This window comes from Drosophila takahashii, chromosome 2R (assembly GCF_030179915.1).
Source record: "Drosophila takahashii strain IR98-3 E-12201 chromosome 2R, DtakHiC1v2, whole genome shotgun sequence".
Lineage (NCBI taxonomy): Eukaryota > Metazoa > Arthropoda > Insecta > Diptera > Drosophilidae > Drosophila > Drosophila takahashii.
The window spans coordinates 31039231-31055647 of NC_091679.1; the positions used below are offsets into that span (position 1 = coordinate 31039231).

Genomic DNA, 16417 nt, shown 5'->3' on the forward strand with positions numbered 1-16417 from the left:
AAAAATCATCATAGCTGTTTTGCAATATATAAATATAATGGTTACGGTCTTAGAACAAAGTACAATTACTTGGAATAGAATACAGCGGCGCGCAATAGTAAAATAGTTGGATGTGTGTAGCGGGTGTGTTCAGAAGATATTCGGGGGCTGAGGGGCAATTGCTTCCGGTGTGAGTTAAAAACTAAGTATCTATGTCGAGTGAAATATGTTTAAGTAATCGCTTGTCTTAACTAAGTGTGTAACTGCCTAATGCTGAGTGCGGAGCCAAATCTCATGTGAATATCGTTCCTCCATTGCCTCTCTACTTCTTCTTCTTTTTCGAGTTGGAACTGGTGGCCACCACCTCGCTCTTTCGCTTCTGATTGGCCTTCGGTTGCGGCGTGGGTGCTGGGGTATTGGAGCTGGCACTTCCGCTGCCCGCGGACACGCTGCCCTTGGGCGCCTTTTTCTTCTTCTCGGCGCGTTCCTTCTCCTCCAGCTCGATGTTCTCACGTTCGATGAGGGTAATCAGTGTATTGCAACGACGCTGTAGCTCTAGAGCTGTGCGAGATTTGATGAACCAGTCGAAACGGAACTGAGGGGAAGCTCTGCGGGATAAAGAGATAATTAGTAGTGTTCAGTTCTTTTATAAATCAAGGTTTATCCTTACCTTATGGCCGCTCTGAGCTCCTCGTAAACGTTCTCCTTGTCGAAGCCCAACTTGTGCAGCATGCAAACCAGAAATCGATCCTCGATTTCTGTGTAATTCTTGCCCTTATTGTTGCCATATTGCAGTCGCAACTGATGGAAGGGCGCGCGATACCGGGACATCTATAAAACCAATGTATAAACAATAAATGAAAACGAAAGAGCGATAAAAAACTAAATAACAACTAACCTTTTGATCCAAGGCCTTCTTGATAGAAAGACGTCGCTGTATCTTGCCCTCTCCGCGCTCAATTTGTCCCATAATTCGCTCAATATCCTGCAACTCAGTGCAGCGCTCCCAGAAGACCGCATTGTACTCGATAACCTCCTCCGGTGTCTTGCCCTCCACGTCCTTTGCAATGTTGTCGATGTCATCACGACCGTACTTCTCGTTGGCCTTAATAAACTGATTGAAGTCGCGCTTGGTCCAGGCGGTAAAACCATGTGAGAGCAGGTTCTCCTTCTCCTGTATCTCATCTTCACTCAGCGGCTCAGCCTCGTCGATCTTGCGCTGCTCCTCGCGCTGAACCTTTGTGGCCTCCGAGCCCAACTCAGTGTTCTTGGGCACCTTGTAGCCGACGGTCTTGCGGAAGTAGTAGATCTCCTGGTCTAGCAGCTCGAAGAGACGGGGTGGGAAAAATTGAAAGTCTTGCACGATGGGCTGCTTGGGTGGGCGTGGTGCCTTCGGAGCCTTGGGCTCAGAAACGCGCAGTGCCTCCCGAAAGTAGGCATCCACTGCATAGTTCGCCTTGCGCTCTCGCTTGGGCGGTTCAATCCAGTTGCCCAGAGCATTAAGCTTCTGCTTCTCACGCCAATCCTCGCCCTCGAATTGGTAGACCGAGGAGGTGCCTCCCTCGCCATTTGTGTCCATCGTAAATGTGCGCAGTGAACTCTCGCCCAGACTGTCCAGCGTGGCCTTTTGTTCGGCCGTCTTTGCCTCGCCGCGCTCCAGAATAACGTCAATGTCTTCGTCTGTAATGTCAGTCTCCTTGGAGCTGAACACTTGATTGGCTCCGAAGCGGATAATGTTAAGCATTTCATCCTTGTTCAACTGATTAGAACGATTGTCGACCAATCTACCACCCTGGATGACCATCTTGTCCAGCCGCAACTTCACCTCGGCCCTCTCCACGATCTTCTCCTCAACAGTGCTCTCGGTGATCAGGCGGAATACGCGCACTTGCTTCTTCTGACCAATACGATGGGCACGATCCATGGCCTGCAAATCCATCTGGGGATTCCAATCCGAGTCGTAGATAATGACCACATCGGCGGTGGCCAAATTGATGCCCAAGCCACCGGCTCGAGTGGACAACATGAAGAGGAACTTGGCGCTGTTGTCCATGTTGAACTCCTGGATCTGCCTGTTGCGATCCTCGTGCGGCGTCTGACCGTCCAGGCGACAGTAGTTGTAGTTGCGCCAGTGGCAATAGTCCTCCAGGATGTCCAACATCCGCGTCATCTGAGAGAAGATCAGCACACGCGATCCCTGCTCCTGCAGCTTGGGCAGCAGCTTGTCGAGAATGGCCATCTTGCCGGAATTAAACACCAAATGGGTGTCCGTGGTGTACGGTGGCCCCGGTTCGGCGCCATCGAACAGATACGGGTGGTTGGTGCACTTGCGCAACTGCATCAGGATGTTCTGCAGTCGCATCTTCTCCACCTTGCCGGCGCCGTTCACCACGTCAATGTCCTTGAGCAGCACCTTGGTGTACCAGTCGCGTTGCATATTGGACAGGCCGACAAAGATTTTCATCTCCTTCTTCGGCTTCAGCCGCTTCTCCACCTCGGCCTTGAGTCGACGCAGCAGGAAGGGCTTTAGGACGGCGTGCAAGCGCGTAATCAACGCATCGTCGCCCAAACAAGTGTTCGTGTTGAACCACTCGTCAAAGTCCTCCGAGGAGTTGAAAACATCGGGCAGCAGGAAATTGAGTAGGGCCCACAGCTCGTGGAGATTATTCTGCAGCGGAGTACCCGTGATGAGCAGCCGATTGGCGGTCTTGAACTCTCGCAAGATCTCCGAGAGCTTTGATTTCTCGTTTTTAATGCGATGCGCTTCGTCGATGATCAAGTAGCGCCAGTTGAACTTCTTGAAAACCGACTTCTCGCGAATGCACATCTCATAGGAGGTCACGCAGACGTCCCATTCGCCCGGCATGAGCACGTCCCGAATGAAGGTGTTGCGCGTGTCCTGGTCGCCAATCAGGCAGACGGCCCTGAGGGAAGGACACCACTTCTTGAACTCGTTCACCCAGTTCTGCAGCGTGGACTTGGGCACGATGACGATGTGGGGACCAGCTTGGTTTCTGGAGGAAGGGTTTGACATTAATAGCTTTTCTTCTGTTATTTGGCGAATTTTGAAACTCACTTGAAATGCTTGAGATAACCCAGCAAGGAAATTGTCTGCAGGGTCTTTCCCAGACCCATTTCATCGGCCAGGATTCCGTTGATGCCATTCTCGTACAGGGAAATCATCCAGTTGAGTCCGCGAATCTGATAGTCACGCATCTCCCCACTTTTGATGTAGGCGGGTGAGGCGTCGAAGCGGAAAATCTCCTTGGTGGCCGAGTCCTCCGCCAGCAGCTCCTCATCCTCCTCCTGCTCCGTTTTGCGATGCCGATGGCTGATGGACAAGGGAAAAAACATAAGTAAAAGGAATGCGTTTTCTTGGGAAGCAGCTCCACAACTCACTCGGCCGCATCCTTGTCCTTGTCTTTGTCCTTTTCCTTGTCCTTGATCTTCTTGGGCCTGCCCTTGGGCTTGGTGGGACTCTTGGCACTGTTGGTCATGAAGTGGGTGAAGATCTCAGTTTGCTTCAGCAGGAAATCGAAGCGCCTACTGCGATCCGCCTCGATTTTGTTGTCGAACTCGGCCTCCTTTTCGCCGGACGAGCTGGTGGCCGCATCCGAAGTTGTCTCGTTCTGGAAGGGATCGGTGTGTAAGAGAAGCCCTGTCTTGGATTATCCCCCCGCGTTCTAACTTACCGAGTTCTCCTCGGTTGCCTCCACGGCGGCCGTTTCTGTTTTGGACATCTTTGCAATGCCGGCGTCTGTCTCCAAAATTGAACTCTTTTTTTTCACAATTTTACCCTCGGCAATGTAGCGTGCTTCACGCGAGATTCCTTCAATGGGTACTGCAAATCGTAAGTCAAACAGTTAGTCACGCTTTCAAGCCATGAATATGTGACAATGCACACTAAATTAAGTTAGTTTCGCTTAAACAAATGGTAAATAATTACATGCGATTTTTTTTAATGAATGGTGGGAAAACTGCGCGTGCCTATCGCTAAAATTACGATGAATGCGCTGGGCAGTGTGACCGTGGAATTATCGGTAAATTATACAGGTAAAAATACTATTTATAATGTGCGTCAAATCAGCGTCGTTGACTTAGCGGCGATTGTGGAACGGTAGAGTTTGGAACATGGGGCCAATTTTTAATTTTTTATTTTTTCGGCTTCTGGGGGCCAAATTGAACAATATTTTATGCAAATTGTTTAGAATGATAGTATCTATCGATCTAGATAGGTTGCAAGCCTATCTGACTTCATATTGGGTACAAACTTAAAGTTTACATCCTACCAAATAAAACAAGCCGGATATGGCCCAACCGTTTGAAACGGTTGGGATTTTTGACGAATGTGAAACTCTTGTTCCCACAGAACTCCATCCACCATCTACCAGCCAATTACAGCTGACTGAAGAGCAGTTGCTTAGCTCAACATAAACGAAGGGGGGTTTCAACTCGGAAAAACTGACGTAAAATGCGTTCTCCTAATTTTATTGTAGAATAATACAATAAATAGATTAGGAAAATAGGTTAAAAACATATCTGAACGCTTATAACATATCCTACAACGAGTATGCATACATATTGCTGACTGGGGAGGAGCCTAACCTCCCTGGGATACGGGAGGACACGCTCTTACTACGCCTCTGCCTAGACAATATTAATGTGAAAAATTTGTAAACAAAACCAAATTTATGCTGTTTTTGGTAAATGATAGCAATTTTAAAACTTTATAGGAGTACACTTTTAATTAATATTAGTTATATTTACGAAAGGCACAACATATTTTGACACTTTGCTGCAAACATTGATGTTTTCGTACGCACAACAGCTTACATTTTGGCGCACACATAGCAACCTAATTGCGAACGCTTTTCCGCTCATAACAAACTACAAATAATTAAAAAAAAAAAAAAAACAAAAAACAATGAGCTGAAGCATTATTTAATTTTTTCCCGCCATCGATTTGATTTGTTCTCGCAGTCATCGTTTCAATTTTCACAGTCAAGAGGAAGAATTCAGAGTTGCACCGAGAAAACATCGCCTAACTATCGCATAAAAGAGCCCGTTCGGAACGGCAAAAATCCTACGGACCATCCGTTTAACGGATGGTAGATGGTGGATGGAGCTCTGTGGGAAGACCCTATAATTCGAAGCACATCTATTTATACCATTTACTTCTTCGAATGTACCAAATAGCTATACCCATCAATAGTTTTTAAAGGTCTGGTAATGCTATTAATCTTTATAACAGGCAGGAATTTGTCGTTATTTTTTTATTATGCTGCTTATTATAGTTGGGACAATGAAACTAGTCTAGTAAAATGTTCAATTTTAAAACTGATATAAAAACAGAATCAAAGAATAACGGGACTTTGTAAAAAATTCAAAATAAGGGGTATAAACCAAGACAGTCCAGGTAAACTTCACTATGCGAACTAAAAACGGTGCTTAGTAACAGAACTAAAGCTCGTGATTTTCGTGATAGAAAAATGTTAATTATCTTTTAAGTAAGTTTGATTTTATTATCAGACAGCCATAAATAAACGATCTCAATTTATTTTAAATATTCATGAGTGTTACCAAGGGCCAGATACTGAGAAAAACACCCTACCGGCGTTCGAACATACTGAATTCATCCGAAGCCCAAAACGGTCACACACCTGCCTCAGCACACGAGTTAAAAAAAAAAAAACGCCATCCAAAATGAGTAAATACAACTCAAAGTACCTCGAGGAGAAGCTCAAAAGGGAACTGCAAGCGGAGTACGTGAGTGTGACAGACGAATCGGATGGTTGTGGTGGCAAATTCAGTGCCGTAATCGTGACACCGGCCTTCAACGGCAAGACCCTGTTGCAAAAACATAGATTAGTCAATTCGACGCTCGCAGAAGAACTGAAAGAAATCCATGCATTCTCCCAGAAATCGTACACGCCCGAAGAGTGGGAGAAAGTGAAAGCCCAATAGTAGTAGCACACCAAGCCAAAACTCCAATAACAACGCCATACACATACAGGCAACAACAAACGCGGGCCGCAATAACCTGTTGTTCGTTCGTTGGTAGTTGCGCTTTTGCGTGTGACGAGATCCGAAACCCGAAAAAAACGCCAGTCGAACAAAGAAAGTGAAAGGGAAAGCACAGGAATCGGCACTCAGCTACAGGAGTTAACAGATAAACAACGCAGATGATCCGCTAAATGCATACGTTACATAAAAAACAACAATAAAAGTTTAAGTACTCGTCTGCTCCAAAGGCATTAGCATTACAATTCCGAAAAGCTGATAAACCGATAAAGCCGTAGTCACACGGAACACCGAATACACACAATGCTCAAGTTCCAGGTCCATTCTCCGGGCAAGGTCATCCTCCATGGCGAGCACGCAGTTGTCTATCATCGTCCCGCCCTCGCCGCCGTTGTGGGCCTGGGCACTACGCTGAGATTCCGCCAGCTGGAGGCTAGCCATGTGGCAAGTTTCCAGCTGGAGGCACTCAACTGCACCCTGGAGATCCAGTTGCCCGAGTTCAACGGCTTCCTGGCTGAGTTCAGGAGCAAATATCCTTCGGATAGCACAGCTAAACTCTTGGAAGCCGTTCGTGCAGAGGTTTCGAAGCAGCTGGAACGCTCCGGAGGCAGTGCACCCAAGCAGCACACCCAGCGGGCCTTTGTCTCCATCTACTATTTGCTGGCCGGCGCTGTACTCTCCGCACCCGGCGATCCGAAGCTGACACTGCAAACCGGTTTCCAGGTGCAGGTAGACAGCCAGTTGAACGTGGGCGCGGGTCTGGGCAGCTCCGCCTCTTTTGGCGCCGCCTTGGCCACCACTTTTCTCATCTTGGCCGGGCACTTCGACGCAGACAGCTACTTGGCGGAGGAAAACCAGGCTCTCATCTCCAGCTGGGCCTTCGAATCGGAACGCGTTAACCACGGCACGCCCTCGGGTCTGGACAACACAGTGTGCACCTACGGTGGCATGTTGCGGTACGTCAAGGGCCAGGGCTTCCAGTCGCTGAAGATCCAGAAGCCCCTGAACATCCTGCTGGTGGACAGTCGTGTGAGTCGCAGCACCGCGGACATTGTGGCCAAGGTGCGTCACCTGGGCGAGGCCTTCCCGCAGCTCATCGAGGCCATTTGGCAGGCCTGCGAGGAGCTGGTCACCGCCGCCGTGCCGCTCTACGAGAGCTTTGGCAATGCCCAGGACGACAGCGCCAAGTTCGAGCAACTGGAGCGTCTGTTCCAGATCAACAACGATCTGTTAAAGGCCATTGGCGTGTCGCATCCGAAGCTGGAGCAGATCTTCACCATCGCCTTCAAGCGGGGCTTCTTCTCGAAGCTGACGGGCGCCGGTGCCGGTGGCTATGTGATCGTCCTGCTGCCGGATAACTATGAGTGCAACGAGGTCTACTGGAAGCTCAAGGAGGAGCTCGAATCGGCGGGCTTCGGGGTCCATGTGACGACGGCCGGTGGCGAAGGATTGCGTGTTGCCCCGCTGGATGACTGATGCGGAATCGTTTTGTATTGCTATTGTATGTATTCGTGGTTTTGTTATAACTTAAAAATAAAGATTTATACATGTATTTTGTACGGCAATCGGGTTTGTTTTAACGCTGGCTTCTATCTCGGGTTTTGTAGACGATCCCGCGGTTCTTCATGTCCCGCAAAGTGGACTGCGGCAGGGTTCCGGAAACGGAAATGGCATAGATGCCACGGGTGAAACGAGCTGGGGGAGATTCGAAAAATATGATAGTAGTTCTCCATGGAACCCTAGTTATAAGGACCTTACCCAATCGCTGCCACTTGGCCACCCAGGAATCGGTGGGCGTGGTCAGGGCAATAATTCCGTCAAAGTTGTTGCTCGTGTGATCGTACACATTGTCCTTGTTGTTCTTCATGCGCAGGAACTCCTCGCAGTTTTCGCAGCCATCAGTCTCAAATTGATCAAAACTCTGAAAAGGGGGTACATTAAAAAGTTCCGGATCACAGGGAAAGCACAACCTACTTTCACCAGGGAGCAAACGAGGCAGGCGCGCAGTCCTCGCAAATCCTTGGGTATCGCTTCAAAGGCCATTGTTATTTATTAATTAAAGGTTTTAAAACTAAAAACTATACAAAAAACCAAGCCACGACACTTTAAAGTGACCGTATGTGTGCCTTGCCGGAAAGTTATCGATAACTGACGGTGACAGCCGACAAAATTTGTCGTGAACGTTTTCACGACATCCTAATTAATCGGGATGGTTATAAATTTCAATAAAAAACTGAATTTCGATCTAAACTGAGCATAGATTGTGAACAGATTTTTAACATCTAGTCATTTCCCCCCGCTAATATCATAATGCATTCAAAAATTATTTTAAATATCTAAAGATACTTAGACGAAATCTTACTAAAAATCTAACAACAAATTTAAAGTTATAGAATAGATTTCTAACAAAATCAATCAATAAATTTTGGACGTGGCTTATTCCTTTTGTTCTTGTAATAATCCTCGAGCACTTCGAAGTAGATAAGAACTACTCCCAAGTGCTTCCATGGCTTCGCTCCTGAAAAATTAAAGGCAATTTTGTAGTCCTGAAGAGGAAGAGCAGGCAAAGACATCTCATCCAAATGGAAGTCGCGTGCAAACAAATGACCCTTTAAATATAAAATATTTCTTATTTTGATATTGATAATTTCAACTATTAAAACGTACCATATAAGGACAACTGTGGTTTACATTAGTCCAGGCCTCCAAATGGTTCAAAGCGTATTTTTCCAAAAAATTTCTTTGTGCTTTATTCTTTAAAAGTTGGCAAATATCAAAGCTAAATTTGACTGCAAAGGGTTTATAAAGATTTGAAGAGTCCTTATAGAAGACTTCTACCGTCATCTAGAAATCTCCAAAGTTATTAACAGAAAAAATGTATGCATTTACTTACTTTAATATCAGTTAAAACGTCTATAATGTCGCCATCCATGTTCATCACCGACCGAGTCCAGTTTAATGGCTTCAAAATACACGAGACATTGCTAAAATAAGCCTTATTAGCTATGCATTCACTCTTCCTAATTTTGTAAGAGTATCCGCTGCAAAAGGACTATAAACGAATAGTTAGATCTGAACTTTTTTCGGGTTTTTCACGTTTAAAAACGTACAATTGTGTTCGCCAGGCATATTAAAAGGGCGAAATTTGTATGCGTCCCAACAATCCACCTTGCCATCTTCGGCGTAAATAAAAATGACTACAAAAACGACCCAAAACAAACACTAACTACATTTTAATAACTTCATTTTATTAAAAGCCCTAATTTCACGAGTGACCAAGTTTGAAAGCGATAACCCAATAACCGATAGCCAACCATGGGCGGATATCGAAGGGGTCACAGGGGTCAGTTAAACCCCTTTTCAAGAACAAAAAGTTAAGGAACTTTAAAAAAATTAATAATGTAATTAATACATAGATTTTGTAATATATTTTATTAAATTATAAATTTTCGTATATATTGTAAATTTTTTAATTATTTATTTTTAAAAGTAAGTTAAATGTGCTAAAATTAACTAGGTAAATCCATCTAGGGTTAAGTCCCAATAGTTTCAACCCCACGATGAACTCACGCGTACGCCCCTGGCAATCAGCTGTTACGCGGTTGTTGTGGGTGTGGAACAGGCGAGCACCGAAAAGCGGACAGGAAACAAAAGTAACAACAGCGACTAGCAAGCTCCGTTACACTTTAGCCGCAAGGAACCCGTTGGAACACAAACCCCACACACTCATCCGCCATGTCCTCCTCCTCGACGTCCAGTCCCACGGACAACAGCTCGCACGGATCGGTGGCGCTGTCCTCGGCCCTGAATCCCTCATTAAACCCGGTCTCCGGAACGAATACCAGTAGCCAGAAGCCATTTTCCCTCTCAGAGCGGCTAAACTTTGAGATCTACCGTTACTCCAGCTATTCACCGAACTATCTGCCCGAGTAAGTTCTAGTCAAAAGGAAAAAAAAAAGAAAATGGATGCCCCGGATTTCGTAATTGTGAAATGCGCATCTTTCTAAATTCCACTCTCTTCCACTCGCAGAAACGTCCTGGTGGACTGTCCCAACGATCAAACTTCCAGGTGGTCAGCCTACACGAACAGCCCTCCGCAATTTCTCACCTTGAAGCTGCGCCGTCCCGCCATTGTGAAGAAAATCAAGTTTGGCAAGTTCGAGAAGTCGCATGTGTGCAACATCAAGAAGTTCCGCGTTTACGGGGGCTTGGAGGATGAGCACATGGTCCTGCTGCTCGAAGGGTAGGTTATCCGGAACCCTTATTGTCCTTTTAAAGCATTAGTATCCCCCGCATTAGTGGCCTGAAAAACGACAACGTTCCGGAAGTATTCAACCTGCGCTGCCTCACCGAAGACGGTTCGGAGAACCTGCCAATACTGTACCTCAAGATCGTGCCCCTGCTCTCCTGGGGTCCGTCGTTCAACTTCAGCATCTGGTACGTCGAGCTGCACGGCCAGGACGACCCCATGTACACCAGTGCCCGCATGAAGAACTACAACGCGCTGCGCGAGGTTGAGATCATCAAGCTGTGCCTCAAGCACTTCCGCCAGCAGGGCTACATGACTGCCTTCGGGGCGCTCCAGGAGCAGACGAATGTGCAACTGGAGCACCCGCTGATCAGCGAACTCCACAAGTGCCTGGTAGGCAGGATCATAACCAATAGAATTATCTATATTTAAGGATATCCATGCTTTATAGGTTTTGCAGGGAGACTTTGAGAAGGCTGAGCGCTTCATAGTCGAGTGCATAGACGAGGGTCTGATGGATGAGTATTTGCACAAGCAGGACTATAAGCACAGCTGGCACCTGAAGGACACAGAGAGCGACATGAAGCCTGGTTAGTAATTCTTTCCACTTATGTATATCTAAACTCAGCTTTACTTTGGCCTTTTCAGGCAACCGCGGAGGTCATCAGCTGGTGGTCGATGCCAAAAAGAGACTAATATATCTATATGGCGGCTGGGATGGCTACCAGGATCTGAGCGACCTTTGGGTTTTCAACATCGACGATGATCAGTGGTCGCTGCTGTGCGAGCGGTCAGAGCTCTCCAATGGACCCACACCGCGATCCTGCCACAAAATGGTCTTTGATCCCATCAGCGAAAATGTATTCATGCTTGGTCGTTACCTCGACAACTCGATTCGCACCTCGGATTATATAAAGAGCGACTTTTACCTGTATGACACGAGAGCCGGCAACTGGATGCAGATCTGCGACGATACCAGCCAAGTGGGTGGTCCACAGCTTGTCTACGATCACCAGATGTGCATGGATGCCGATAAGCGGACCATTTACGTCTTCGGAGGCAAAATACTCACGCCTCGCAGTGTCAATGCCACGGGAGCGATAGAGCCAGAATATTCGGGGCTGTTTTCCTACCACATAGCTACAAACACCTGGGCGCAGATACTGGTGGACTGCCACCACGCCAGCGCATCCCTGGCAGATGTGATGTCCATTAAGTCCAGAATCACTCACTGCATGGTTTTTCATAATGTAGGTTTAATTTACTTTAAAAACTGCGAATTTATAATATTTTCCTGCACTAGAAACATCGAAAACTCTACATTTATGGCGGGCAACGAGGCAAGGAGGATCTGGACGAGTTCCTCAGCTACGACGTAGACACCCAGGCCATATCCGTGCTTAACAAGGAGCACCCGCATCATGGAACCACCGCCGGCAACGAAGCCAAATTTGAACCCTCTTCAGGCTACACTTTGCGTGCTACTATCGACTGTGAACGTGATGAGATTTATATATTTTCTGTAAGCACATAAGACAGAGTAACAGATTCCTTAATTGATTTATATATTTCTAGAGCTTGAGTAAGGTTAAGGATCGCCGTGATATACAGCATATCGATGCATCGAACTCCTTTTGGGTCTATTCGCTGCGCAGTCACAAGTGGTCGAGGATATATTACTGTCGCCACAGTGGCCAGAATGCCAGCTCCATCAACAGAATGAACATCTTGGGAGCCAGCAAGGGAGATGGATCCTTGGAGCCCTGTCCTCGCTATGCCCACCAGTTAGTGTACGACGACTTGGCTAATACGCACTATTTGTTTGGAGGAAATCCTGGAATTTGTCAGCAGCAGCAACTGAGACTTGATGATTTCTGGCTGCTGCGCTTGGAAAAGTAAGTATATAACAATTGCTGAAAGTAGCACATTTTAACTGTTTTTTTTAATAGACCAAAACGAGACGAGATCCTGAAGCACTGTAGGTTTTTGGTGCGAAAACTGCGATACGAGGAGATGACGCGCCAGGATCCCTTTAAGGCAATGCAGTATTTACGGCATCATATAGCCGCTGTGATTGATCATAGCGATGCGGAGCAGTTGAATAATGTATGCTGTACAGTACCAAGAGTGTTTAAATTTGTAATATCCTTTTTCTTTCTTTTAAGTTTCACAAACTGGCTTCGTTGCTCTTTAAAAACCACGACAGCCTGGAAAGAGAGTGTACGACTCCAGCGCTGTGTGCTGATGCTGAAGATCTCGAAACGGATCCTGACGTATCGGCCAAAATTAAAGGTATCGTTAGTCAAAAGGTTTTTGAGGCAAGGTGACTGAGTTTTTATTGTGCAGATGAGGTGGCTGATGGCCCCGCCACCGAGAATATTTCAATGGAATCGAACGAAAGTCTGATCTCCTCCGGCATCTCGGAGACCGCCTCCAGTCCCAGCTCCTCGTCATGCACGAAAAGAGCGCGCACGGAGTGCTCTGCCGAACTGAAGAACAAACGAGCTTTCCTGTTCAACAAACTGGTGCAGCTAATGCCACCAAGCATGGTCCAACCGGAACGCAACCTCAGTGACTTCGTGGTCATATGAACACGCCCAAGTGCCAAAACGATTTGATAGAACCCCCCCCATCCAAGAATATATTTAGCAATTAAGTGTGTAAGAATTTCGTTTTTAACTGTTGATCAATGTGATGTTTAGTTTGCTTGTTCGCCATTATTAGGTTTTACGGCCAATGCAGAGCATGACAGAAATATGATTTCATTGTGATAGTTTATTTGTACTGAATCACCGTCTGAGGGCAGCGCGATTTAAAGTTTTTGAGCCTAAGACAAATTAAGAAAAGTTTGTGAAACGTGTTAAATTTAATCGATTGTGTATGTAACCATAAGTTTGGAATAATAAAGTTTTGTAAATCCGTACATGCTTAATATATTAATATTATTAATATTAGGGGGTATTTAAAAATTGTTTTTTATTAAACAAGTTTGTTTAGTTACAGTTCAAAGGGATATGATCTTCGTCTTCTAGATTATTTTTAAAGGAAAATGGGCTGAACGAAATCTAGGTCACACCAAATTAGTATCCCTGAAATGCCATTCCATTATTGTATCTTTAACAGCTGTAAACACAAGCGTAATATTTTCCGTACCTAAAAAAAACGAAGAGAATACTTAATTAGCTAATTTTGTAAGCACATTGAAGAAATTTAAATGTGCATAAATTTAACTCAAGATATTAAAATTGTTATTGAGGGAAAATCCGATCGTATCAACTGCACTTTGCAACTGTATGTTTTACAAAACAAACAAGTTGGATGTTATATGTTGGTATCTTTTTAACAATTTACCAATTTGATAGTCTTGTTTAGCATCATGCCGGAGCCACATAAAATAAACTACAATCACTTAATCAAAACCTTTTTCGAGCCAAAGCAATGAAGAACTCTATTCTAAATTATAATTTATTAAATTATTCCACTTACTTGTAGCTACTGTAAAATGTGGATACACCTTTTTATCAGGATCAGGATTTACTTTTAAAAACATTCGCAGTATGAAACCTTGAGCCGCTTGTGAATCTTGTTTTGGACCTGTTTGATTAGAAGACAAAAAAAAATTGTTTAGGCTTACAGAATAAATATGCTCTCCGTAGCACCTACCATCATATTCTGGAAAATAGTCTACCAAATGCGTTGTCCTAATTTTAGTCTCAAACAAATCTTGTTTGTTCAGAAAAAGAATCATTGACGCATTTTGAAACCATGGGAATGATACAATAGTACGAAACAAGGCAATAGATTCTTTCATTCGATTCTGTAAATAATACATTTTAATATTTTGTAGGTAAACTTTTGAATGTAATAGTCGGATTCCACTAGCACAGTTTTCTAAAACCGTGTCGATACAGAGATTTTTGAAAAAAAATATTTGCATTTTGTGGTTAAGTTTGACAGTTTTTTAGTTGTTTTCTGGTTTATATACCGACAGTTTTGGACAGATCATCTCTGTGGTTGGACACTAATAAAGTACATTGTGCAGTGGAATTACCGGTAGAATTGGCATAAGGCTAAAATACTTGTAACATACATCATTTTGACATTCAGCCAATGAGAGATCGAATTCCGATAGCGCTGCCAAAAACATAATTGAAGTCACATTCGAAAAACAGTGAATCCATTTTCTTCTCATGTTTCGTTGGCCTGCAACGTCCACCATTCTGTTGATTACAAAAATAAACTTATTTTCATCATAATAAACTTTTTAAATAAGAAATAAATATCCTATGTTCCAAAGGTAAGCCAAAAATATTATTAGCAACTATAACAATTAAATTTTTTTTCATAAATACCTTATCACATAGCCATCCAAAGCAAATGGATACTCAAGAATATTTAATGTCGGCACACGAACACGAAGAATATCCTGATTCGTCGGCAGGTAATCAGCCTTTTCAATTCGATCTATGTCACTCAAGAAACTAAATTTTTATTTTGAAATTAAGTAGTTTTTTAGATTTATTGTTAATTAGTTTTATTTTTGAGTGATTTTTAGAAAGAAAATTAATTCATAACTTACTATTCGGCTGAATCAGTCAGCTGATATTCCCTACGACGATTATAGCTCTCCTGGATGCCAGCATCCTTCCAAAGGGTTTTAATGGCGTTCACGTATGGATCCTCGAACTTGGTAACCTTCATGTAATCTAAGCTCTTCACCAGATCGGCCAGCTCCTGTAGACAATTTTAATTGTTGGTGAATATCTTCGATTTGTGTACCCAAAGACTCACTTACCTCGTGCTCATCCTGATCATAGAAAATCTTCAGCTTATCCATTGCCTCAATCATTGACTGCATGGCCATGAATATGTTCTGAAAAACCAGCTTGATGTATCCACGCCTCTCCCCATCGGTGTACTTATTTCCATGGATAATACGCATCTGTTTGATGAATGTTGATTTGCCGGACTCTCCTGTGCCTGGGAATATTGGAATATTGGAAAATATGTAGCCGTAATCAACATATTCCTTCTCCACTTACCCAGGACCAACAGTTTAAGCTCACGGCGCGCGTTTTTCTTGTCCTGGCGTATTTTCTTATCGATTTCCCTACTGATCTGCCTCTCCTCCCTGGCTAGATCCGACAAACAGCAGTCCATGCTTACTAGATTTACAATCCAAGAACATAGAAAAAGGTTACTCTTTAATTTAAGATAGGCCTGCACATGTGGATCATTAGATTATTATAAAAACAGCAAGTACTGGTTGTCGCTTGACATTTCACTTTTGTATAAGTGAGCGTTTATAAATCGGACGAACCAGACTTTTGAAATTCTTCCGTACAAAAATACAAGGTCGTCCCGAACTTTTGTCGAAAATATTACGGGTTATGTGAGAATTTTTGGGGGACTCAAGGTCAAAATTGGTATCATTAACTCAACTGTTTGTTAGCATTTCAACACACTTGCACTCGCTAGGAAGTGAACCTCCGACTTTCCGCGATTTGCAAATGTTATAATTTATAACATTTTGTTTCTAAATTTAATTTTAATATATAGAATCACAAATGAATAAAACATCATTTTGTTTAAATATCGATATGACATCGATATACCAATTGGAGTTTTTTTACATCCCGTAATGATTCACATATGTTCATTTTAAACGAAATAATAAAAATGACTCACTTTACGATTTTTTTTTAAATTATTATTTTTACATTAAAATGTATTAAGTTTTCACCAAATTAGTTGACTTCCGAGTGTAAGATTTGGTTGTAAAAGGGGTTTCTTTTTTTTGGGTTGTGTTTTTTTATTACTTGATTAAAAAAATTTTTTAAAATTCGAGTCTATCGCCACAAGCCGAGCTATTTACGCCTGAACGATCTAAAGAATTTCCGAAAACTAAGCGACAGTTTGCTTTCTACAGTTTTCTTAGCGTTAATCTGCCTTATTTATCACTTCGGAGGGCTGCTCATTTAGTGACGAATCTCACATTGAGTGTGCGGGAGGAGAATACTACATTCATACATGTATAAAAATTAAAAATCAGCCATGATTGTCAAACATTTTTTTTTCCAAAGTAATATAGTACAAATTTTAAAATTTTAAAAAATTGATCGTCGTTAATTCTTGTTTTAAAGATGGTTGAGTAACGGGTATCTAATA

At 43.8% G+C, this 16417-nt stretch overlaps 7 protein-coding genes across 9 annotated transcripts; 3 read left to right on the forward strand and 4 right to left on the reverse strand.

Annotated features, from left to right (window-relative positions):
• Positions 1-15: 15 nt before the first annotated feature.
• On the reverse strand, positions 16-3820 carry Iswi (Imitation SWI). The gene is made up of 6 exons (XM_017152980.3): positions 3672-3820; positions 3379-3608; positions 3056-3310; positions 878-2993; positions 650-810; positions 16-587 (listed from the first exon to the last, which is right to left on the reverse strand). The coding sequence occupies exons 1-6, from the start codon at positions 3717-3719 to the stop codon at positions 302-304; spliced, it is 3096 nt and encodes a 1031-aa protein (XP_017008469.2). The 5' UTR covers positions 3720-3820; the 3' UTR covers positions 16-301.
• A 1772-nt stretch (positions 3821-5592) lies between these two features.
• LOC108065125 (bolA-like protein 2) lies at positions 5593-6229 on the forward strand. The gene has a single exon (XM_017153033.3). It carries the CDS (start codon positions 5683-5685, stop codon positions 5941-5943), a length of 261 nt encoding a protein of 86 aa, XP_017008522.2. The 5' UTR covers positions 5593-5682; the 3' UTR covers positions 5944-6229.
• Positions 6230-6303: 74 nt separating this feature from the next.
• On the forward strand, positions 6304-7565 carry Mvk (Mevalonate kinase). The gene has a single exon (XM_017153031.3). The coding sequence runs from the start codon at positions 6304-6306 to the stop codon at positions 7474-7476; it is 1173 nt and encodes a 390-aa protein (XP_017008520.2). The 3' UTR covers positions 7477-7565.
• spt4 (Transcription elongation factor subunit spt4) lies at positions 7487-8137 on the reverse strand. The gene is made up of 3 exons (XM_017153032.3): positions 7975-8137; positions 7759-7921; positions 7487-7695 (listed from the first exon to the last, which is right to left on the reverse strand). Exons 1-3 carry the CDS (start codon positions 8041-8043, stop codon positions 7577-7579), a joined length of 351 nt encoding a protein of 116 aa, XP_017008521.1. The 5' UTR covers positions 8044-8137; the 3' UTR covers positions 7487-7576.
• Positions 8138-8411: 274 nt separating this feature from the next.
• On the reverse strand, positions 8412-9188 carry LOC108065055 (uncharacterized). The gene is given in 4 exon segments (XM_017152910.3): positions 8412-8664; positions 8666-8844; positions 8894-9052; positions 9111-9188. Coding segments are annotated over 4 exon segments (657 nt in total). The 5' UTR covers positions 9177-9188.
• Positions 9189-9603: 415 nt separating this feature from the next.
• Positions 9604-13172, forward strand: muskelin (muskelin 1). 2 transcript variants are annotated; one of them, XR_011417876.1, is made up of 11 exons: positions 9604-9929; positions 10031-10243; positions 10300-10642; positions 10701-10839; positions 10898-11499; positions 11553-11771; positions 11825-12144; positions 12199-12355; positions 12415-12541; positions 12596-12909; positions 12974-13172. XR_011417876.1 is itself a non-coding variant. In XM_017153027.3 (10 exons), exons 1-10 carry the CDS (start codon positions 9736-9738, stop codon positions 12838-12840), a joined length of 2559 nt encoding a protein of 852 aa, XP_017008516.3. In that variant the 5' UTR covers positions 9604-9735; the 3' UTR covers positions 12841-13172. The 2 variants fall into 2 exon arrangements, 1 of the variants encoding a protein (XP_017008516.3); XM_017153027.3 differs by having other exon boundaries at positions 12596-13172.
• Positions 13173-13227: 55 nt separating this feature from the next.
• LOC108065065 (G protein alpha q subunit) lies at positions 13228-16056 on the reverse strand. Of its 2 annotated transcripts, XM_070213014.1 has the most exons (9): positions 15938-16056; positions 15292-15414; positions 15045-15229; positions 14829-14983; positions 14602-14730; positions 14340-14469; positions 13913-14066; positions 13736-13843; positions 13228-13402 (listed from the first exon to the last, which is right to left on the reverse strand). In XM_070213014.1, the coding sequence occupies exons 2-9, from the start codon at positions 15407-15409 to the stop codon at positions 13320-13322; spliced, it is 1062 nt and encodes a 353-aa protein (XP_070069115.1). In that variant the 5' UTR covers positions 15410-15414; positions 15938-16056; the 3' UTR covers positions 13228-13319. The 2 variants fall into 2 exon arrangements, with proteins under 2 accessions (XP_070069115.1, XP_017008411.2); XM_017152922.3 differs by lacking the exon at positions 15938-16056 and having other exon boundaries at positions 15292-15527.
• Positions 16057-16417: the final 361 nt, after the last annotated feature.